Source organism: Panthera uncia, chromosome C2, assembly GCF_023721935.1.
Source record: "Panthera uncia isolate 11264 chromosome C2, Puncia_PCG_1.0, whole genome shotgun sequence".
In the NCBI taxonomy this organism is placed as follows: Eukaryota; Metazoa; Chordata; class Mammalia; order Carnivora; family Felidae; genus Panthera; species Panthera uncia.
Window position 1 is genome coordinate 45,689,576 of NC_064810.1, and position 24,857 is coordinate 45,714,432.

General features: G+C 40.0%; 1 protein-coding gene across 6 annotated transcripts in view; it reads left to right on the forward strand.

Moving 5' to 3' along the window:
* Positions 1 to 24,857, forward strand: part of ST3GAL6 (ST3 beta-galactoside alpha-2,3-sialyltransferase 6) — a 62,296-nt gene that overhangs the window by 18,624 nt on the left and 18,815 nt on the right. For 2 of the 6 annotated variants that reach the window (XM_049628075.1, XM_049628074.1), the window contains exons 2-6: positions 2,433 to 2,594; positions 15,909 to 16,008; positions 19,007 to 19,084; positions 21,464 to 21,567; positions 22,890 to 22,953. In XM_049628075.1, coding sequence (XP_049484032.1) covers positions 15,920 to 16,008; positions 19,007 to 19,084; positions 21,464 to 21,567; positions 22,890 to 22,953 — 335 coding nt within the window. In that variant the 5' untranslated portion in view covers positions 2,433 to 2,594; positions 15,909 to 15,919. The other 4 variants (XM_049628072.1, XM_049628073.1, XM_049628076.1 and 1 more) reach the window with 3 other exon arrangements.

The following is a 24,857-nucleotide window of genomic DNA, read 5'->3' on the forward strand; positions in this document are numbered from 1 at the left end:
CTATTTCTCTGTTAACTGTAGAATCGTAAGTAGAAATAATAAGTAACTGCATTTTTGAATGCTGAGTGTCTGTTCAGTCAGTCATTCATCAATCACAACACAGTTACTCGGTTTCAAGTATTTGCCAAACTTGGGGCGTGAGCATCATTCGTTTGTTTGTTTTATTTGAGGGAGAGGGAGAATCCCAACAAGGCTCTGTGCTGTCAGTGCGGGGCCTGACTTGGGACTTGATCTCATGAACTGTGAGATCATGCACGACCTGAGCTGAAGTCAAGAGTCAGACACTTAACTGAATGAGCCACCCAGGCACCCCTTACTTTTTTTAAATGGAAGTAAAACATCTCTTCTTTAGAATTGTGCAAAATTAGTTGCTCTCAAAAGTATGATTGCGACAGTCACTGCAAGATACCAAGATACAAACTTTGTAAAATTTTGGATGTGTGGACTCACAAAGTCCTGCTAATTACCACTTAACCTATTTATTTATAGTCATCTGCCCCCAGATCAAGACTGGAGAATACTTTTGAAGTCATATGGTTAGAAGACTCTGTGTGCTTTGGGGGACCCAGGTTTAAATAACATTCTAATGCGTGTAATCAAGTTATATCCTTGACACTCAAGACCCACGGTCTTGACCCTTTGCCTCACCTGGCAGGTTGCTTCAGATGTGGATTCTCAGGCCCCACCCCAGACCTACTGAGTCATCATCTACAGTTTAACAAGATGTTCACGTGATACCAGTGGACATTCAAGTTGGTTAAGCACTACTGTCCAAATATATCCCAAGCGGTTCTTAGGACAAAATACCTTCAGTAACAAGTGACTTCGTTATCCAATCAGTCAACCTGTATTATCTTTAGGCAGCCCAAATATTAGCAAGTTCCCTCCTACTGAGCTCAGAACTAACTTCTTGAATATTGCATTCACTGGCTTTGGCTTAACAACTTGCACCCCCACTCCCCAGCCTTCAAACCAACTTAATGCCTTTTCTTCATGAAGGTCATTCAAACATGAGAATGGGCCATCTTGTTTCCTCCCTTGATTTAAGCTCCTCCAGGTGTAACTAAGTCCCCATCCCTCCAGCTGTTTCTGGTGTGGTACTGTTTGGGGTTCCTTTACCAACTCTTCAGAGTAGATAATTTGAAAGGATCTTTCCAACTTTAAAATTGTGATTGCTCTTTTACTTCAGCTGCTAATAACTACTACTGGGTAGAAGATGATAGAAACCCAGGAGCTGCACTTTATTTGCATTTAAGGAGAATGACTCTGGGGCACAAATGTATAATTATCCATAATTTCCTTAGGCTCAAAATTCAGTTTCATGGTAGAGACTTCCATTATAATAGCTACTAGAGAGCACTACTTTGCCTTTCTTCTAACTTCCAAATGCATCAACTACTTGATATTTCAAAAGTGAAAATTAACATTTTTTTGTCTATAAATTTTCATTTTCAAAGAAAAAAATTCCCTGTAATCCACAACTCAGCGCATCAATGGATTTCATTTTTCTCCAGTGTCTTTTGGTAATGGGTCACACACACATAGAAATAATCTTAGTGTTCTCAGCATTTAAATGTTTTCCTTCTTGGTGGAATCTAAATATTTTTTATGTTATTATATGATTTTCATAATAGTTAAGCACAAATATTTCCTTATTGCAGGACATTAGAGTTCATAGTGGCTTCTGAAATAAAGTATTTGCCATATTTTTGTTTTTGTTTTGTTTTTAATTTGTTTCCTAAGAATGTTTTTTAAATAACATATTTTCTACTAACACAAGTGAACAGCATGCAATCTTGGTTTTGTTTTTGTATCAGGGTTGGTCTTGTGTAAGAAAAGCTGTAGCAAGAGGAGTTTGAGATATTTTTTCAATTTTTTTTTTGAGAAAGTAGCCCACAGCACATTCTTAAACTAGTTGCTCTTCACACAAATTTCTCCATGCTTCCTTTCCCCTCACATTCTTCTAGATATTTTAATTCGTCTTGACCTCCTCATTCTCCCGTCTCCCTTCCCTTCCTCCTCAGAGAATTTTCGGAGCAAGCTCGTCTCTCACCTCCCTCACCTCTGCATTTAACAATAAAGCTGTGTGTATGTGTGGAGAGAAGCTGAAAAATAAGACAGATGGTTCTTTCATTACCAGGTTGTTTTGGATTAATTAAGCTGGATGTGTTATTTTTTTTTTCAAGGACACTGAGCCAGATCCTGTGGATAACCAGTCATGAACTATAGTAATGTAACATAGGCTGCTGGTTTTGCTCTTGGGTTTTTTTGTTTTGCTTCTTGGGAATTCCATCATCCTGTAAAGCATTTTGGGAAGGGTCCAAAGTGAGTTTACCAGATGTGTTCATTAAGGATTTTTTGACAGCTTGAAGTTTTCCTTGGGCAGTTAAGCCTATTCTTAAGAAGCATGCTGTCTTTGTGTTTTATTTCAGCACTTGCAAGTGAAGAAGCAGCACAACTCTTTGTTTTGGATTATTCCTAGCAGAGAGGCTCCAACAATTTTGCAGACGGATTCCCGGGCCTCTGGAACCCGTACTACGTCCTTCACGTTCAGGAGCAGAGAGCCTTCGCGAAACAGATTCCTGATAGTGGAGGTAAGCCAAGGTGACGCTACCACTGTCTCAGACTTCTTAGATGTGAGTGTGAACATTTGAAGTGTTCGTATACAATGTTGCCACCTCTAGCAGGTGACTTTATTTTTTAATTATTTTTTAAAAAATATTTATTTTTTTGGGAGAGCACAAGCAGGGGAGGGGCAGAGAGTGGGGGACAGAGGATCTGAAGCTGGCTCTGTGCTGACAGGCTGACAGCAGTGAGCCTGATGTGGGACTCGAACCCACGAATCATGACATCATGACCTGAGCCAAAGTCAGACACTTAACTGACTGAGCCACCCAGGCGACCCACCCTCTCCTTCTTTATATACAGCTGTCTGTTAATTTATCTCTTATTAGTTCAACATGTGGCCAGAGGGCCCATGAGACTATTACAGTAACCAGTGACTGGTCAGCACATCCCAAAGTTAAGCTATGGAAGTAATAATAATAATACTAAATATATATAATTATTATTTTTAAGTTTAATTAAGTAATCTCTACACCCAATGTGGAGTTCAAACTCATGTCCCCAAGCTCAGTAGTCTCATGCTCTTCTGACTGAGCCAGCCAGGCACTTCTTAAATATTATTTTTATTCTCAGTGTGAATTTGTCTTGTTTGGGACTGTTCTAAATCAGTATGGAAGTTAAAGAGTAATAAAATGCTGAAGTTAAAACTAGAACATTACATGCAGCACATGTATTATAGAAACTGCTGTTAAGCTGTGTAACCATGGGCAAGATGCTTGCCCTCTCTGGGCCTTGTTTTCTCAATAGAATGAACTCTAGTTCCCTCTCTGTCCTTAAATGTTACAATTAATAATAATTTTATTAAAGTATCTTAATATAATTTTTATGCATATTCTCCTTACCGTTCCTGAACCCATGTACAAATTTAAGACTCACTTCATACATTTATTCTGAGAAAGCTTGGGAGCTCAAATGTCCATCAGGAATTATCTCCATGTTTCTGTATAGCCCCATGCATCTGTATAGTATTTCCTATTTGTTAAGGTTCATCAGAAAGCAGTTATTCCACTAGTGAATTTGTTACGTTACTGTTTTGTTTGAAAATAGTTTTGTGAAGGACACCCACTGACTGAGCACATAACGCTTTAGTGGTCCTGGCAAATTTGGTCATTTGCAATGCTTTTGGGATTTGGTCCTTGGGACTCTCTTGAGCTCTTTGTTCATACCGAGATTATTCATGAGTGGCTTCAAAGCCCTTCCCCAGTGTCCTGGGCCACTGGGCTTGCAAAACTATTGAGTACCACAAACTTAGCCTGGACATAAGGCTGGATCTTCAGGTTTCTTACTTCCAGATATATCTTAATTTAATGGAATCCGAGCTGTAATCATCTTGGGTATTTGTAGAACTGTCTTTCCCACCCATCTTTACATCTCTTGGCATCACCTGGAAATATTTTTGAGTCTTTATAGCATCATGGATTCTGGTGTGTGCCTGTGTTCAAATTCAGCTCTGCCCCTTACTGCCTGGGTATTCTTGAGGACGTTAGAATTTCTCTGTGCTTTCGGGTCATCATTTGTGTGATAGGGATGACAATAGTACCTTTCTCGAAGGGTAGTTTTGAGGATTAAAATAATTGCATCTGTAGAATATTTTAAACAGTTCTATTATGTAAATGTTCAGAATATAAGCTATTTTTAAAATTGCCATCTGCTGCAGTGTTTCATCTCTGCCCCCATCCTCTAGGGCTGACAGATACTCAGCTCTTCATGCTTACCTTGTTAGACATTGCTGATTGGCCCTGGTACTGTATTTCCTTCTGAATCTAGAACACAATGCTTGAATCCTTCTCAGCAGTATAACAGCGTCAGAGACAACTATTTGTCAAATTATTTGCAGAGTTACTGATTTTATTTCTTGCTTCAAGACATAAATTTGATATGCTGGTTCCAAGTCTTCATTGTTTGTTTTTGCTAAAACTCAAGAGCAGTTTTATTATGACAGGCATAAAAAGGTATAGCTTCTGTAGCCAGAAATAGGGTCTCATTCAAGCATGAGTTTTGCTGATGAATTACTACTATCTTGAATGCCTTTCATTTTTTATTCGGAAGGAGATGAATAAGTCTTCCTATCGGCTTTGAAATATTGAAATGAATGTGCAGAAACAGCTAGCATAGTAATGAAGCTTAATCTTTTGAGGCTATTATTAGTACAATGTCACTAGTTCTTTAGGGTCTTTGCCAGGTTGTTACAAAGTTCATTTTTTTAGTAAGGGCTTGGTATATGGGTAGCTGATATTTCATTAGTTTTAAATGGAGAATTAGAACAAGGTTGGGAGAGTCTTTCCCATGTGCCAGACTTTTACCTGAGTGCTTTATATTTACTACTTACAGTAGCTCTATTAGGTGGTATTATTCCCATTTTACAGCTGAGGACACTGAGATGTAAAGAGGTTAAGCAACTTCCCAGGCTCCTATGGTTAGCCAGATATGTAGAGCTGAGACTCAAACCCAAGGGGTCTGATTGCCACGCAGGCAACCTTAATGCCTAATTAGGCTGCTGCCTGCAAAGAATAAACTGCATGAAGAGGAAGATGAGAAGATGGAAGGACCAAATTATAAAAGTCTTAAATGCCAGGCTAAGTGATTTTATGTTTATTTGGCAGACAATGGGAAGCCACTGAAGGTTTTCCTGTAGGGCGGGGTGACAGAGTGAGAGCTGGGCTGTAAGGATTTTACATGAGGTACAGCAGGTGGGCTAGTTTAAAGAGAAGGGAGATTAGAGACCATTGCTAGAAGCTGAGAAGTAATGAGCACGTGGGTTTTGGAAGCAGCATTAAGATAAGAGCTTGGGAACGCCCATAAATGGTGTGCCAAAGGGGAAGAGGCCAAGACACGTAAGCAGAGAGGTGAGACCCAGGCCAGTGAGTGCCACCTGAAGGAGGTGGTTCCGAAGTTGAACACCATGGAGGCTGGAGAGGATTGGAACAAAACAAAGACTAGTGGGCCATTACCGTGCACCCCCCATGAGACTGGAATTGTGCCGGGGAAAAGTCCACATTAAAATGTTCTGCGCTACCAACTCTGCTCCTTGTGAGTGAGGTCCCCTTGGGCAAGTTTTTCGATTGTTCTAAATCCTGGCTGTCTCTTTTGGGGTTCAAGTTGTGAATAACAGTCAGTGGAGATGCTGTTGTAAAGGTTGGGGTGGTGATTCAGTTGACCGTTTTAGGCAATGCAGAATGAAATGTGTGTCCTGTAGATATAATGAGAGGAGTCGTGTATATTTCCTGTCAGAAATGCCAGTACTATCGTAGTGATCGTGGTAGTAAGTGGAAGGCTAAGACTGGAAACAGTATGGGACTGAAAATGTGTAGGGAATTTACAAGGCAACCGCAAATATTCCCTAGAATGTGAGGGACATTTTTCTCAAAGCCACTTACTTTCAGAGAGAATCTGACTAGTTTTCTCAGAGGAAGTTCTGTTGGTTGGAAAATTTAAAAGATCATGTCTAAAAGACTTAAAGGAAATAGTAAGGGACTTAGAATGAGCTTCCAGTTCCTCTCAGAAACCCTTTTTGTGAATCCCTGACCTTCTCAGTGGGGTATAATTTCTCTTTCCTCTGACCTTTTCCATTAGTACTTCTCAAACACAGATCACCTGAGGGTCTTGCAGATTTGATTCAGTGGATCAAGGGTGTGGGGCTGCGATTCTCTATTTCTGCCAAGTTCCCAGGTGATGCCAACACTAGAGGTCCCTGGACCCCACTCTGAATAGCAGGACTCTAAAATACTTTTTAGGTTTCACAACAGGTAAGCATACTTATTTTGAAATCGTGTAACGGTTCTCTCATCAGACTGAGCTCTATTTCCCATATCCTGCAGCACACACCCATAATGAGTGCTCGATATTTATAATCAATTTTTCTGTCAGTGGTTTGTATTATTCAGTGGTATCAATAACTTTAATTGTTATGGGTGGATGGTTTTTTTTTTTTTTTTTTTCTTTTAACCGAGAAATTGAAGCAGATCTGTTCAGGAATAGGCGCCAGAATACAATATAAAAATTTTATATAAAGTTAAGCATGCATTTACTGTATGACCCATGAGAACATATGCTCACCCAAAGGCATGTGCTTGAATGGTTGTACTTGAATGTTAGCTTTACTAACAATAACAACAACAACACCTTATAAAGAACCAAACGTCTATTACCTGGTGAATTGATAAATAATTGTCATATAGCCATATGATGGGTTACTACTTACCTATAAAAAGGAATGAATTCCTGGCACAAGAAACAATGTGGACAATTCTTTCAAAAGCATTATACAAATTGAAATAAGCTAGAAATAATATACTTATTTATGATTCTATTTGAATGAACTTTTAGAAAAAGCAAAAGTATAGTGATAAACCAATCAGGGGTCAGGAAATGGGGGAAAGTGAGTTGGCCGTAAAGAGGAACCTGGGAACCTGCAGGGGAGGGGTGGGGTGATGGAAACATCTGGTATGATTTTGGTGGTTGTTACTTGGCTGTATACGTATGTCAAAACTCATCACATTGTACACCTAAAAGTGAATTTTATTATAAAAAAAATTTTATCTCATAAAGTTAAACAATTAGCCACAATCGTTAACCTGTTAAGATCTAATATTCCTTGGAGGTATCTTATCAGTGGGATATTAATATAAGGAAATAGAGAAAATTTCCACTCTGGGAGAAGAAATGGGTCTCTGGGAGAAATTATGAATAAACAGTAGGAACATAAGTTCCCTTAAAAGCTTCTTTGTGGATTTTTAATGTAGCTGAGTCTGAAGGGAGAGATCTTGAAAACAGGAACTTCAGTTCATTTATTTTTAGCATCCAGTATAGTATGCCATTTGCTAAATGATTTTAGTGTGCCCACTGTGCTATTAAAAAACAAAATTCTGCTGAAAAGTCATTTCTGTGCTTTTTTATATTCTTTGCAGTGAGCACACTCAATTATCAGGGGAGCATTCAGTCATCTGCTTTGGCAGTGATGGCTTAGCTTTAATTAGGTAAAAAGATGTGTCTACATATGGTAAGGATGCAATCTGGCAAAAGCACTAGCTTTCTTGAAAGACTAAAAGGAAAGAGCATGTGTGTGTTTACGTGTGTAGAGCTAGCTGCCTGTTGTTTTATTAGCCAAAGAATTGGGGGGAAAGGAGAGAAAGTTAATTATGCATGTTCTCCTTTTGCCATACAGAAAGAAAAAAACTATGAATTTAGAAATCAGCCAGAATGTATACAGGTGATCCAAGTTGTTGAAACTAGACAGAGTTATTTGGGGGGGAGAGGGGGTGCATAAACGAAATCATAATTTTCTATTTACTCAATAATGTCAGCTTTTTCCCCCTTAATTTGTATCAAATAGTAGTAGCTCAACATTTCAGATTTAAACTTAGCTTTTTCAGGTATAGTATGGCATATTAATTTTGGATATGCTACTCTTTATTCTTTAATTATGGCTTATTGAGAATTTTCAGGTCCTTCTAACAGAAATCCCATCAATCAGACTGAGTCTTTAAGATTTATCTTTTTAAATTATGAAGTGAACGTTTTTTCATATAATGTTTCTAAGTAAGTGTATTGTAATAAATGCATCTATTTAGTATGTATCATTCCCTAATTTTACTTTCAAAAAGGTAGTAAGTGAATATAAAGTTCATCATGTTATAGTTAAAAAAAAAAAACCCAAAAAACAGTGGTTATAGTTCCCCATAATGTGCAGTTTAAAAGCTTTCCATAATGTACAAGTAAACTCAGATCTGGGTTTGAATTCTGGCCACTGCTCTGGTAATTGAGCATCTCTAGCATGGGGATGATAATATACTTTCTTTCTTCATGTATGAAAAGGGCTGAGTCTACTGCTGGGCATTTAGGAAATACTTAATAAACTGTGCTATTATTTACATGATCAACACCAAAGGTTCGTGTTTTTTGTATGTTCATGAGGCTGCTGGACACATTTGGATCATCCAGTTAGTAAAAAGGGCCATACTTAAAGGGGTAGTAAATGAGTTAAAGAGGACTGAACCTTTTACATGGGTCACTTTAGGGTCCTGTTTGTATCTGCTAAGGCTTGGGCTATATTGAGATGGCTAGGTCTAGGAGGCTTAAGGGGACCCATGGGGCCAGAACAAAAACTCTAGAATTAACGCATAGCTAGAGCTGGAGCTAATGCTCACGTGGCCATGTGATTACAGAGAACGGTCCTAACCAAGCAATAAATACAAAGAGGAAGGCAGGCAGGATGTATGAATGTTGGCCAAGTTCAGTCTTGGGTGTGTCAGTGTGAGCTAAGGACCTGTGGAGACCTAAATGGAGAAGGAACTCTCTGAGGGCTGAATGGACACAGGCTACCAGCTGGCCCACCTAGTAAAGCTGTGGAGGTGAGCCAGGAACAGGGGCACCTGGCTAAGGGGAAAGCTGTGGCTGAGATCCTGCCCGTGTCAAGCTATGTGCCCACAGGGCTACGGGGAGTCAGAGGGGATATCCTTTTCTCATATGTCCAAAGACGTAGGTTATTGAGTCTTTGGACATACTAGAAAAGGATATCCCCTCTGTGTTGAGCAGCAGTGTGTGGAGTATGAGGCAAGACCAAGCCTTGACAGGGCATCCGTCAGTCACTGACGTAGCGGAGAGCATAAGGGAATACAGTGGATGAGGACATGGTTTCAGATCCAAGTTACTAAAAAACTGGAAGTTTGGCTGCAGAGCTGCTGGGGTGGCTGAGAGAGAGAAGAATGCAGACTTTGAAAAATAAAACTCGTTTCAATGCACATTCTCCCGGCAACAGAACCCAGGTCTGGTGAAGGAGATGGCCAAGGTCAGTGTGGGATCAGCCGGAACCTGACCAAACTGTTGAGCTGCTGCTCTGGGGCTCCTCAGGCTCCCTTGCCTTGAGCCTGGGTCGGTCCTAGAGCTTGGGGGTGGGTGCTGAGCCTATGGACAGAGGGACATTAGGAAGAGTGTGTAGCCAGGTGTAGAGGAAATGTCACAGAGAGGTGAGGCAGCCTGGGTCTGTGTGCTCAGCATCTGGAAATGTGGACATGAAGGATGTTTCTTCCTTTGTGTTGTTTGATATTGAGATACCCACAGTATTTGTGTGCTTGGTGAATGATTGCGGAATTATTGTTGAACATGCTTCATTCTAGCTGGCTGTTGGTCAAACAAACTCCTTTTGGTTTGATAAAGCATTAGGAGACTCTAAAACTAAAAATCTGACCATTTTCAAGTGTCCTTCCATAGCGTTTGTCTGTCTGTCTTTATAAGCAATGCTATCAAGTTTGCTCTGGGGCTCAGGAAGGTGCCTGAAAACAAGCACCCTCCTGTTTGCTTCTCATACACACTGAAGTTGGAGAATCACTGCTCTAGGACACTCAACAGAACCATGGAGGGGGAATAATTAACGTGTTGACTGAAATCCAGTAGAATGAGTTGGCAGGAACAAGGATGGGAGTAATAGGGTTTTGTTTCAGCCCAGTGTGTGACCATAACCTTTCTCTTGATTTCAACAATCCCTAGAATTTGTTCTGCCCAAGGAGCTGGTAGGATAGACAAATTAGAGAAATGTGTTGTAATGTTTAGTCTGGTATCAAAAAGATGGGCTTGTGCCCATTTATGGAAGCTCACATCAGGAGAGAGGCGGCATAATGCATGGGCTCTGGTCGGGTAGATAAGGGTTGAAGTTCTATTTTTGTTACTTATCATCTCAGGGAAGTTACTGCCTCTCTCAGAGCTTCAGTTTTCTTCATAAAATGGCAGTTGCAAGTTGGCCACTTCCTTCACAGGGTGGTTGTGAGCATTACATGAGCTGATGCACCAAAAGCATTTATCACCAGCTTTGGCACATGATGAGCACATGCTGAACACTTCTATCTTAATGATTCTAATGAACCGTTGTTCATTGGGCATTTGCCATGTGCTAGGCACTTCTGGAAAAACAAAACAAAACAACCCCTTTCCCCCCGCCCCCCAAACAAAGCATCTAGTCACAGGATGTATAACTACATTCAACAGCTATCTACTTAACATCTTCTGTGTGACAGGTATTGTTAGAAATGCTGGAAATAAAATGATGGACAAGACAGACTATCCTGCTCTTATGGAGCTCGTAGTCTAGTCAGGATAACTCTTGTCACATCTGTTAGAGTCTCTGTATTTCTGTAAACCCATCATTGTTTTCCTCTGTGGTTCTCTGGAGTACACATACTAGAGCAATGGTTCTCAAACTTCAGTATGCATAAGAATTATATTGGAAGGTGCTCGTTTTAATGCACATTCCCGAGATCCAGAGATTCAGAGTAAGTAGGAGCTCAGGAATGAGTATGTTAACAAGCCCCCATCTGGGGCTGACCCTTGGATCTGCCACATCGCTTTGGGGCACGCTGCCCTAGAGCCATTTCCCTTTCATGGATATCTGAATTTACCCGTGGGGAGCTCTAGCCGCCAACGTAGCACTGTCAGGAAGTTCTAGATTACAATTCTCTTTTGGGTTCTCCTCATGCTTTATGTCTTGAGAGACAGGATGACCCCAGGAATGGAACTGGGAGGAAGAAATGGTCAGACCTTAAGTCTATGTCTGTCGCTTAAACTGTGTGACCTAGGACAACCAACTTCAGAAACTTTCAGTTTCCTCATTCATGAGGGGGATCATACCTGTGCACCATTTGTCAAGCTTGGTTTGAGCCTTAAGTGAAGGAAGGGACATAAAAGCATTTAATGCAATAAAATGATAGACAAGACAGACTATCCACGCAGATAAGATACACATATTGTTAAAGAGAAGGGAGGGGCGCCTGGGTGGCTCAGTTGGTTAAGCATCCAACTCTTGGTTTCACCTCAGGCCATGATCTCATGGTTTTGTGAGTTTGAGCCCCACATTGGGCTCTGTGCTGACAGTGTGGAGCCTGCCTGGGATTCTCTCCTCTCTACCCCTCCCCACTCATGCTGTGTGTCTCTCTCTCTGTCTCAAAATAAATAAATATTTAATTTTTTTTTTAAAAAAGGGGAAACTGTTGCCAAGATGGTGCTCACTTTTGACATATGTAGATTATTCATATATTGGTTTATGGTAATTTAAGAAGAGAAAACATTTGATATCTGCCAACAGTTCCTGTTCTTTCTTGATGTCCTCTACCTACACTTGAGATAAATAATTACTTCATGACTTAAATTTTGTAAATAATGTTATAGGGACCCTGGTCTTGGGAACAGATGCAGCCAAGAAGCTGAGTCTGTCGTATTTAATGTCAAGATCTTGAAACTTGTTTGTTTTGGTAGTTTAAGCTATCCTGAGGGGTTGCGGTTTTCTTTTTTTCCTTCTTTGCTTTAAAGCAGGCATATTTATATATTAAATGCTATATATTAAATATGTTTATATGTTCTGATTGTTTTTTTTGTCAATATCTTTTGCTCAAAGCAAAATGGTCATTCCATTTATAGCATTACAATTGGGGAATTTGTTTATTCATGGAAGCTTTTTTTCTACAAGTATGCAGAGGAACTATAAATGTTTATCACAAGGATATCCTGGCTGGCTCAGTCTACTTTGCAACTTGAATATGCTTTGAATTGCCCATGAAATACAGAGTTTTTCTCAGCTGGTGTATGCAATGGCTCTTCAAGAGTAGTTTAATTTTACTTTTTAAAGGAAAACATGTTCTCTTACACTTCTGGGTTTCCAGCTAAAACACATATTAGTTAATGAAAAACAACAAAATCTTGCTTATTGATACCTCCATGCTTTGCAAAATAATATATAAATTTCCCAAAGAATGCATTTTGGGGGAACAGATAAGCAAATTGAATTGTAAATCTGAGTTTCTTCTCTAGACCTTCCTATACTGTTTTATCTTACATGTAAATAGGCTTTTAAAAAGTTGCTGATACTGGTAAGTGGCATCCGTGTTGGGTGCTTACATAAATGATGTTACTTTAGGTGGAGCCTTAAATAATTGAGCAGTTAAGCAGATTGGTGACTATATTGGCCCATGGTAAAATACCTTCCAGGATAGTCTCAAGCCTAACATTAGTAGTTTCTAAAACTGTTTCAGTTCAAGTTTAACTGGTGGATTCTAGAACTCCCAGAGTTGTCAAACACCCCTGATGTCTGACACCGTCAGCATGTACAACAAAAAAGGGTTAATTACAGTGTATATTTAAGGGAGTCACAGGATATGTAAATATAGTAAAACCTTGGTTTGTGAGCATAATTTGTTCTTGAAACATGCTTGTAATCCAAAGCACTTGCATATCAAAGAGAATTTCAAGAACCATTGGCTCAGTTGTGATCACGTGACATTTGCCATCACGTACTACTCGTATTGCAAGACATGCCTCGTTTATCAAGTTAAAATTCATCAGAAATGTTTGCTTGTCTTGAACAACACTGACAGAACAAGTTATTCTGCCATCTAAGGTTTGACTGCAATTCCATTGTGTTCTTTGGAGTCATGATTTGTCCTATATCCATGTTTGGGTAATAGCTGCATGGGTGAAAGAAAAAAGCATTTTGCTGAGGTCCCATCAATCAAAGGGATGAGACAAGCCAAGTCCACATCAGTTCCCTGTCGGCACTGATAGGCCTGTATCTTGTCTTCACGAAGCATTGCTCATGGCCTTCGGTGAATGTTTAATATGATTACCTCTCACCTATACGACGAGTTGCCTTTTAGCACCCAGCTGGACCCCAGTTTGACCTTTCTCAATTCTCCCAGTACAGGGGGAAGAAGGAAGGCTGATATTGTTGAACAAGTATAAGGGCCAACTAGAGACTTTTACTGATAATCCCAAACCTTAGCATTCTCCATCACTTGGATTTTACCCAGTATTCCTCAAGAAACATAGAGCCATACCCCGCTCCTTTTTTTAACCTACTAATAATCCTGCAATTTATTTCTTTTTACCAAGGAGAATTTAAGATGATTTTTAAAATAACCCACATTTCATCAAGATAGCATACATTTCAGGTGGGTGAGGAAGACCGAACAAAGCAGAAAGAGAGGTGCAGGCCTGAGGGGATGGGAACAGCAGATCTATGTGCGCTTTATAAACTGCTTTACTCCCTTTGCCATGCGAGGATGTGGGACTTCGTGCAAAAGCCACATGCAACTGCATCTTTCTGTCAGGCCAGTAAGAAGACAGTGTAGGTTGGGGCGCCTGGGTGGCTCAGTCTGTTGAGCGTCCGACTTCGGGTCAGGTTATGATCTCACGGTTCCTGGGTTCGAGCCCCGCGTCGGGCTCTGTGCTGACAGCTCGGAGCCTGGAGCTTGTTTCAGATTCTGTGTCTCCTTCTCTCTCTGCCCCTCCCCCACGCGCGCTCTGTCTCCCTCTGTCTTGAAAATAAATAAACATTAAGAAAAATTAAAAACAAAGAAGATGGCGTAGGCTGCATCAGGATAGGCCAGGTCTCACATTGGCTTTCTCAAAACCCATGCATATTACTACTTAGAAAAAGAGCACAGCTGACAGTTTTAGAAAATGAACCACCGTTAAATACACAACCACATTCACATATTTTGTGTCCTAGGTTGTGCCGGGCACGCTTCATTTTGGGTAATCTACCTAATAGCTCAAAGAGGTAGTTTCTGTGCTCTTACCTGTAAACAGATGAGGATGCTCAGGTTGGAAGAGGTAAACTGATTTACCTAAGGTCCCCCAAGCCAGGAATTATGTGGAATTGGGCGGTAACTCTTGTGTTCTGATTGCCAACCAGTTTGACTCTTCATGGGGATCATGTGTGCTAGGAAGTATGTGTAAAAAGTGTGTTCTTTAACTCCTCTATTTGCTTTCTCCTTACATAGGCATTTCTCACTAACTTATAATAATGGCATGTGGGGGTGGCGGCTGCCTGAATAGAAGTGAGAAGCAGCAGCTGACACCAAGGGAGGAGAAACCAGCGATTTCCTCTGGATAAGGACGGCGTAGCGAACAGTCCCACACCCTCATTAGCTCCAGAGGAGCCCAGCATAATTATGACATTTGTTAAGATGACCCCACATTATCGAGGAAAGCTTAAATTGTATTTATTATATTCTGTTTATGAAGGCAAAGGAGTGCTTTAAGAGTTCCATTTGGACTTATTTTACTGTTCAAAGGGAGACAGCATGATCTTATCTGGAAATGCATCTACCCAGACTCACCATGTCTGCACTGCATTGCCCCGATGAAGGTTGATGGATGTGAACAAGAGGTACATGCAATTGTCGAAATGAACCAGAAACTTGAGAGGCAAAAAGCTAGCATATTTGTTTAAAGCCCCAAGCATTGAAATCTACTGTAAGCACCATATAATATATTAAATTTGTCTTTTGCATTTAATTGCATGTGGAAATGAGAACTTACTCATTTCTATGAAGAACAAAATATGTTCAGGTTTCTTAAAAATCTATATTCTATGAAGGGTTTTTAAAATTTATATTCTAGTAAAGATTTTGTCCAGGTTTTTGTCAATCTACAAATGTACAATGGACCACACTGTTGATGTAGTGCAAAAATAAGCAAGAAATTAGCTGAAATGTACCTCTGCTAGGATACTGAAAAATCAAATGGATGCATCTAAAAGTATATAAAAGTTGAAGATGTGGAAAATATTCTTAGTAGCCTTTTTTCCCCAGTTTTTAAAAATTGCAAAAAGGACTTGTAAAAATGACAATGCATAGCATTTAAAAATCATTCTGAGAGGTGCCTGGGTGGCTCAGTTGGTGAAGCGTCCGTCTTTGGCTCAGGTCATGACCTCATGAGCCCTGGGTCAGGCTCTGTGCTGACAGCCCGGAGCCTGGAGCCTGCTTTGGAGTCTGTGTCTCCCTCTCTCTTGCCCTCCCCCACTCTCACTCTGTCTCTCTCAAAAATAAATAAAAACGTTAAAAAAATCCTTTTGAGCACTGAGGAAATGCAATGTTTGTTTACATCTTAAGGCATATATTCACTTTCTGTTGAGAGAGTGAAAATAGGTATTTTTTACTGTTTCTGAAAACAAGTTTTGGGTCTGAAATACATGTGTAAAATTTTGTTTTGAATGCATGTTTTTCTTATCTAACATGAGAAAGTAGGATGGCAGCTGCTAGCTTTGAAACCATGGTACTGTTGATAGGTTTACGCATCATGTTGTATTGACTAAACAGGCTGAGGAGAAACAGAAAAAAAACACTCTTTTGCTACAAATTTAGTGAATTATTTCCAAAAATAGTAGGCCTACATCATTTTCTTTTCTTCCCTGTCTATATGTTTATTCACTAATGCTTATTTTGAGCTCTTGTGTGAACCCATCTACATAACAAACGATAACGCTTTTTCTTTGGACTTCATTTCTTGTGTTACAGGTGGGCCAGCCATGAGAGGGTACCTTGTGGCCATATTCCTGAGTGCTGTCTTTCTCTATTATGTGCTGCATTGTATATTATGGGGAACAAACGCCTATTGGTAAGTTTCATTTTTGCTCTTTAAAAATAATTCCCAGGGCACCGAGGTGGCTCAGTTGGTTGAGTGTCTGACTCTTGATTTTTGGCTCAGGTCATGACCCTGGGGTCGTTGGATCAAGCCCCACGTTGGGCTCTGCACTGAGCATCGAGACTGCTTAAGATTCTCTCTCTCTTCCTGTGCTCTTCTCCCCCACTCATGTGCACGCGCTCTCTCTCTCTCGAATAAAAAAATAAAACTAAATAAAAATGATTCCTAAACTAGGAAACTAGTCTTTGACACAGTCACACAAATGATGTTAGAAGGACCTATAAAAAAAAAAAAACAACTCTTTAACATTTTGAGCCTTCTTTAGCTTTCCATGCTAAACTGGGGTTTTACCATTCTAGTGTCTTGTACATTGTAGCTTTAACAGTTTTCAAACTGATAAAACAGCACCTTATTTCTATTGACATCAGTGAAGCAGTGGTGTTGCCCATCTCTGGAACATAATATTCTTTATATAATATTTCATCTCCTTGAATTGATGGAGTAATTCTTGGACTCAGTGGTTCTTGACTGTTGAGCCTAAAATGCTTGGATAAGATAGTGATGATTAAAATAGAGACACTGCATATGGTTTTCTTTGTTTAAAAATATTCGGTGCATGATGACACACATTATGAAACCACTTTGACTTGAAATGTCTCCTAAAACTTTGAAGAAGCACAGATAGTTTTATGGCAGAGAAAACTTATGAAATAAGCTTTTCATCCTTTTCCCTAATTGTCCTTTGGCTAGGAGTAAAGTTTTGATGACCTTTAAATCCTGAATGGATGGTAGTATATGATATCAAAATAAGTCACATGACAATTTTCTATTCTAGATCATGTTTCTGGTTGTGTCCCCCTCCACCCCCGTCTAGATAAAAAAAAGTTCATGCTTCTGAATTTACTTCACCACTTGTTGATTGAAAAATTATTGTAATGCTCTTCATGGAAGGAAGTTAGGCAGATGGTCACTAGAAAAATCCAATGCCAGGTGGGGGTGGGGGGTGGCCCAAAGTTTCTAGGCCTTGGACTTAACTACTGAGCTAGAGGACTTAGAAGTCTGATTATACACCACATGAAGGTTATACACGGTGTTCTCTCCTTCCATCTTTGCCGCATCCTGTCTCTGTACTACTCTTAGTAAGGGAAGGTAAGAATAGAAGAGAAAGCAAGGAGTTTACTTTGTAAACAAATCCTGTTGTGTCACAGGGGAAAGGATAAAGAGGACAATGCAAAGAGTGTTGAATTCTGCAGTCTTTTGTCATTCGGGTTTGAGAGTGTTTATGACCCTCCTAAGCTAACCCGTGATACTAGTCACAGAAAATAACGGGGGAAATTACCTCAGGTGGGTTTTGTGCTGTGAACTTACTTCCTTAAAAACTATTTAAGACAGGTCACTTTTTAATTTTTATTTATTTATTTTTATTACTTTTTAAATGTTTATTTAGAATATGTGCTGCTGAAACGAGCACATTAATGTTTATTTAGAGACAAAGACAGAGCATGAATGGGGGAGGGTCAGAGAGAGAGGGAGACACAGAATCGGAAGCAGGCTCCAGGCTCTGAGCTGTCAGCACAGAGCCCGACGCGGGGCTCGAACCCACACACCGTGAGATCATGACCTGAGCTGAAGTCAGAGGCTCAACCGATTAAGCCACCCAGGTGCCCCTAGACAGGTAACTTTTTTAAGCCACCCAAAGGTTGTCTTCAGAATATCCTAAAAATTTTTCTGTTCGACTAACCTTAGAAACCAAGTAATATCTTTTACTTCATTTTGTCCTCAGAATGTAATTTGGTTTTTATGATCTAATGTGCTGATCCACCATATTTTTGTACCTTCCTAACATATAAATCAAGGGATTCTTGCCATGTATGGTAGTCACAAAAGATGTTTCTCTAATAAGGACTTTACTAGTTTCATAGTTTAGAAATCTAGCAGTTCTTGGGCGTCTGGGTGGCTCAGTCATTTGAGTGTCTGACTTCGGCTCAGGTCATGATCTCACGGTTCATGAGTTTGAGCCCCTCATCAGGCTCTCTGGGCTGACAGCTCAGAGCCTGGAGCCTGCTTTGGATTCTGTGTCTCCCTCTCTCGCTGCCCCTCCCCAGCTCAGACTCTGTGTGTGTGTGTGTGTGTGTGTGTGTGTGTGTGTGTGTCTCAAAAATAAAAACATAAACCTAGAAGTCCTAACTATGTGGATTTTTAAAAAATTGAGACTACTTTTAGTTTGTGTCCTGTGATTATAGAAGAACATGGATTAGTTTTTTAGATGAATTCTTCACATAATTGATCATTAATAAAGTCTTCTGTTAGGCCGTTACGAACCTGGCTAGCTCTGGATCCTGCCACTCTGTCCCCCTCATTTATTTTTGTTGTCATGCTCTGTCTTGCTTCACAATACCCTTTTAAACTGTGGAGACGAGCACTCCATTCAGGAGACCCAGAAGGTCCTAACCTGTGCCAAGAATAGAGGAGAGTGAGATAGGACTCTGAATGGTGTGATTTGTGGAGTCCAGATCACAAGGCTGCCTCTTTAAAGCTTCAGGTCTGTGTTTCTATGGTAGGTGCGCCCAGTTGTGGCATGGGGGACCTAGAGAGTCATGTGCACTGGAGTGTGGTGGGTTTGGCAGGCTTTGGGGAGACTTCCAAGAAGTCAGCCTGCTTGTAGCTTCCACAGTGTGGTGACCCCTAGCCCTTCTCGAAGGGCCCTTTGTTCACTGCTGGTTGAATCCCTTCTGGGTCGCTTGGCACCTCACCCTTTTTCACCCTCTCGCCTTGTATCCGTGCATCCTCAAATATGCGAAAGGTCCTGGAGAAAGTATGGTCATCCCTCAAGGGTTTCTGTGAGGATTTTTAATTCCATGCCGGAGAAGTCTTTCAGCGGTTGTCTCCAAGTGGATTCCCAGGGCATTTGCTTTCCTTTGGGCGGGCTTCCTGGTTCTGGTTTCTGAGTGACCCTGTTTTTGTCTCCTAGGGTGCCACCTGTGGAAATGAAGCGGAGAAATAAGATCCAGCCTTGTTTATCGAAGCCAGCTTTTGCCTCTCTCCTGAGGTAAAAAGATAAAAGAAATTGTGACCTACATGTTTAAAATGTGTTTGTAATCCTTTTCACGCTTGTTAACTTTTTTTCGTATGAAAAGTATGAAAGTAGACTTTAGCAGCGTAAAGTAGACACTCTATATTTAAGGAAGAGCTTGAATATCCCGTCTCTTTTTGTGCTTTTGGTCAGAGCTCTGCATATATTTTCAGAAAAGGCATTCAAGAACTCAATCAGACCAGTTACTCTTTTTACACAGGTGAGATTAGAGAGCTCTGTTTGTATTTGATCATAAAAAGTGAACTATTCTTCAGGGCTTTATTTCTCCCCATGTTGTTCCCATGTTGTTTTTTACCCTTATTATTTTGTAGCTTTTTTTCCCCCTTGTCTCTAGGTTAAACTTCATGATGAGAAGTTTTTCCTCACCATGACTTTCAGTGAACTACTTGGAATGTAAATAACGATCTTTATATAGTTGTCAGGACTTGCAGAATATCCACAAATATTCTTTTCCTCTTTCACCTCAACTGTGACAGATTGCTGGTCAAAACGCTTCTAGAGAAATAGAAATAACAGTCTGGTCATGTTTAATTGTGTAAAACAGGTACAAGCTTTTCAATATATTATCCATTAAGGATCAAAAGTTTATATATTTGTAAATTTTCTTTTCATTGCGTAGTATACTGCATGTTTCCATGACTGGTTCTTAACCTTTTAAAATCAACTCTCTAGGAAACTGGAGATACATAAAATATTTCTGCATATGTTTACAAGTATATCATGGCTACTATAAGCACTTTATAAGATGATAAATCTTTCCAGTTAGGACCACTGCAAAACTAGAAGAGTGGTTTTAAACTTTTTTAACCATGACCCCATAGTAAGAAATCAATTTTACCTTGGAACCCAGTATACACTGGGTATGAATACATTTTACTTTGGAAGCTGGCATACATAAATAAAGCTGGACCCCTGAGAATGCTGACACTCTCAAAACTAAGTCTGGGACACAGATCATATGTCATGCAGGAAGGGCCCACCCTCACCTGTTTCCTTAGTCTGAATATGGTGTGAGTTCTTAGCCCAGCTCTGAAGACCTAAAGCTCGTGTGACTTGCCCAAGGTGTAATGGCTCCTGAGTGGCTACTATGGATGCAAATGAAGCCAGAATGAAACTGAAGCTATTTCACCCCTATTCTGTGCTTTATTTCCATTTTGTCATACAGCCACTGAAACCCCAGGGCACTCTGATCTGCACCTGCAGGTTTTAGACTAACAAAAGGCAAAGCTGATATGACAGAAAAAATGGGGCCAAGTGTGGGGGATTGGGGTAAGGGTGAGTTTGACTTGTTCCTTCTCTTGCATTAAAAGCACTTTGATTTTCTTTTTTTCTACTTCATAGTGGTTCCATAAAGAAGTAATATGGAGTTGAAATTCATTCAATCATTTATTAACAGTAGGGAACCTGTCTACTCTGTGCTGGTTGCTAAAAGTGAGGGGAAAAAACAGAGGCACATCCTATCCTCATCGAATGGTCTCTCTTGTCTGAGAGAGGACCTGAGTGGGGGCAGTGGGGCATAGCTCAGGACAGAGCAGGCAATAAGAAGAGCATGTCCATAGTTGTTGTTCTTGAGTAAGTCTTAATGCCAGCAAGAATCCTAGGTGCATCGAACTGTTTTTTATTTTCATTTTTATTTTTACTTTTTTTTTCATAGCTGACAAAACTTCACACATATGGTACTTTTTAATTTGGGAGTGGCTTAACATCCGTGCTTTATTTCCCCTTATTACCTCCTTTGTCTCTTCCTGTATATGGCTAACATTTCCTCACTTGGTATTGATTTGTTTTTAAATTTTGATCCCCCTCCCTAGCCTCTAGAGTTGTGACAAAACTTTGGTTCCACAGCCTGGGTAGCGTTTCCATTTTGGTTTTGTAGTTCCATTGCACATTCCATTCTCTATTCTATTTAAATTCCGTTTAAGGTGACTTTTCAATAATTTTACGTTTTAAAGTTTGTTTATTTTGAGAAAGAGCAAGAGAGCAAATGGGGGAGGGGCAGAGAGAGAATCTCAAGCAGGCTCCGTGCTGTCAGTGCAGAGCCCAACTCGGGGGCTCAATCTCATGGACTGCGAGTTCATGACCTGAGCTGAAATCAAGAGTCTGATGCTTAACCAACTGAGCCACCCAGGCCCCCCAAATAATTTTAATATTAAAACATAAGACCATAAATAAGCATTGAAGTGAATAAAAATATACTTTAAAAATAGTTACACAATCGCAAATAGTCCGTATATCAACGTGAGTATTATACTTCAGTTGTCTTCATTTGTGATTTTAGAAGGCTGCATATATTGTAGGCATTTGGGGGAAATGATTCTTTTCCTTTTCTTGCAGGTTTCATCAGTTTCACCCTTTTCTGTGTGCAGCTGATTTTAAAAAGATTGCTTCCTTGTATGGTGGCGATAAGTTTGATTTGCCCTATGGGATAAGAACATCAGGTCAGTAATATTATTCTTACCCAGCCCTATTAATAGGAGTGTGTTTTGATGTGAACCACATGTTTATATAATTTTAAGGCCTTTTCATCTTACTGCTTCATGAGGATTCTTAAAGGAAATGATTCGGCAATTTGTTGAAGGAAATTAAATTTTAATTCAGAAATCCCTACTCCTTTTTGAGGCAGTGTGGAATTCTAGAATAAAACGGGAAGTTTGTTGTTGTTTTTTGAGAAACTGCTCTTTACTTTTGTCTAGCTATGGTATTATTCATGAGTTCTGATGCTGTATTTTATTCCAGTATAGAATTAGCAGGATAAACCTGTGGGTTAACTTCCTTCCTGTCTCCCTTTTTGCCTTTTTACCTCTGAGTTTTATTTTATTCCATCAGTGTAAGTTCTAACTCCTTGATCAGCCTTTTAACCAGTGGGTATTTTGCTAAATTGAGAGAGAAATTACTCTATCTGCTAATGACAAAACCGTTTTCTCTCCACTTACTGACAACTGATTGGCCTTAAGCAGCTTTATGTTGTGGATTTTTGAGAGACCCTAAAAGCCCAGTAGGTGACAAGCTTAGTTTTCTGAGTCAGATTTTATTTATTCAGTGGATCCTGTTATGTGTGTGTGTGGTGTGTGTGTGTGTGTGTGTGTGTGTGTGTGTGTATGTGTGTGTGTATAGGTTTAAAAAGAAATATTGCAGAGAATTTGATAATTTAATACATTTAAATTTGCTGAATATTGGTTTCTATACTAATATCAGTTTCAAAGGCTCTATTCTACACTAGTATCATCTGATGTTGGTATTTTTTTTAAAAATGTCTTATTATTTATTTTTGGGAGAGAGAGACAGACACAGCATGATCAGGGGAGGGGCAGAGAGAGAGGGAGACACTGAATCTGAAGCAGGCTCCAGGCTCTGAGCTGTTAGCACAGAGCCCAACGTGGGGCTCGAACTCACGAACCATGAGATCATGACCTGAGCTGAAGTCAGACTTAACCGACTGAGCCACCCAGGCACCCCAGATGTTGGTATTTTGGGGGTTACTTTTTCAGAATTGTTGTCAGATTAGGCATCTTTTTTTTTTTTTTTTTACCCCCCTGGAGTTTTCAGGAAGTGTCCTTAGAGTAGTTTTGAGCGTATCTATTGAGTAGTGCCTGCTAACTGCAGTTGTGTTGTTAATTTCCACCAAGGAATAAATCCACATGGATTTACAAGTTTGAAATGGGTTGGGGGAGGGATGGGGGGGGGGAATACCTAGGGTTGCTTACTAGGTATCTAAGAAGCCATAATTCCTTTTATTTATAATATGCCATTTGTTTTCTAGCGGAATATTTTCGACTTGCTCTTTCAAAACTGCAGAGTTGTGATCTCTTTGATGAATCTGACAAGTGAGTTTATTTCCTCACTTTTGCTTGACTTTTAGTTTTAGCTAAGGTGGTTCAAAATATGCACCCCAATGTAAAATGTCTTCACTCAAGAAAATTCCATAGTAGTTGTGCATGACTAAAATGTCTAGTAGTTGTTTCCATGACACTTCAAATAAACACATTACAAAATTAATTTAGAAACTGCAAAACTGGTTGCCTCAGAAGTTTGCAGAGTCTTATGATGAGCAATCCTAGTCCCAGGTCAAGACATTTTAACCCACATTCACCTCTCCTAAGTTGTTGTTACTAGAGAATTAATTCTTTGCCCCTGTTAATCAGCTCACAGCCCCTCCATAGGCTGTCTCCTGTACCTTCCTATGTATCTTCTGATGGCTCATGAGGATCTGTTTTGTTTCATTTGAATATTGGATTTCAGAAGCAGCTCTCTTCCTCCTATTCAGAATTATACTGGAGGAAAGAGAACAGTTGGTTGAGATAATACTTCTTCTGACTACAAAAGGTAACTTAATTTGTAGAAAATTCTGGTGTCAACTGAACCATCTAGGAATGAAATTGCTAAAGAGAGACTCTTTAGCTGATACACTTATTTTGACAGAGGTAGACTTTCTGTACAGATTCTTCATCTACCCTTTAGGATTTGGCCAGTGGTCCATTGGGGGGGATGGAATAGGCACTCCATTAAAAAGCAAAATGACAGAATTTTCCCTCTTGCCCAAGAGGACAGAAGTGCTATTTAGCAAATACATAAATGAGAGTAGTGGACAGAGATGTGAAAATGGGGATAGAATTTACAGAACAGAGCTGGAGGAGCAATGCTAGATTTTGTCTGAAATTCTCTTTTTTTCTCTGAGAGCCCAGATGATCGAAGTGTGGATTATGTAATGTTGGCTCATTTCAGCTCGTACTTACTTATTACAATTTAAAACTATGCCATCAACTTAATTTGTTTTTGATTGCATATGAACAGCAACCATGTATGTACTTTTCTAGCCTAAATTTTATGTAGCTCATGGGTTGAATTTTGTGCAGATCTTTGGCATATGTGCATTATGTCCTGCTCTCTAGTTTTTACCACTACCCTGCAAAGTATGCTTGATAGTCTTTTTTTTTTTTTTTTTTTTAATGGAGAAACTAAAACTAGGCAAACCTACATAGTTTGTTACAGTGGGTAAAAGCTACAGCCAGGATGTGAACCTAGAGAGCACCATCCAGTGCCCGGATGTGTGACTTAAGAGTAATAGTGACTGTACCTTAAATATTTGGAGCAAGTGTCTACAAGGTCCTAGTCCCTGTAAATGTGAGCTACTGCCAGGATTCTTGGGTGTGTATGACTAGAAGTTTCACTCTTTCCTGGTTTTTATCTTAGAACTAGACTGTACCATCTGTAGGTGCTTTCAGAAGCCCTTCCCACACAGGAATTCATCATCTGCGTGTGCCTCAACCAGGCTTGTCCCTCTCTTCTTGCTGACGTGGTCTTGCTGTTTCCTTTCCTCCTTTGTCACTGAGCATGGACCCCACTCCCAACCTCAACCCATGTCAGGCTCTTAGCATCACCTGTGTTGGAAGACAGGTGGGTGTGGGTGGTGAGGAGGGCTGGAAGATCTTGCTGATGGCACAGGAATCCTTTAGTCTGAGTTTGTCAAGAGAAGTAGAATAGAATGTGCAGTCAGAGACTTTTCAGGCACAGAGGGAATGGAAAATCCCCTTGTGGGATCTCTTCGGAGTGCACACCAAGAAGCAGTCACATGATCAGCCTTGCTGAATTGCTTGTTTGTGCAAACCTGTTTTCCTAGGGACTTGACAAAGAGTATTTTGAAAGTAGATGAGAATATACTTGGGACAGTATTTCCTATTTCATATTAACTTTTGGGATGGGTTCACATGTAATAAACTATACCTGTATT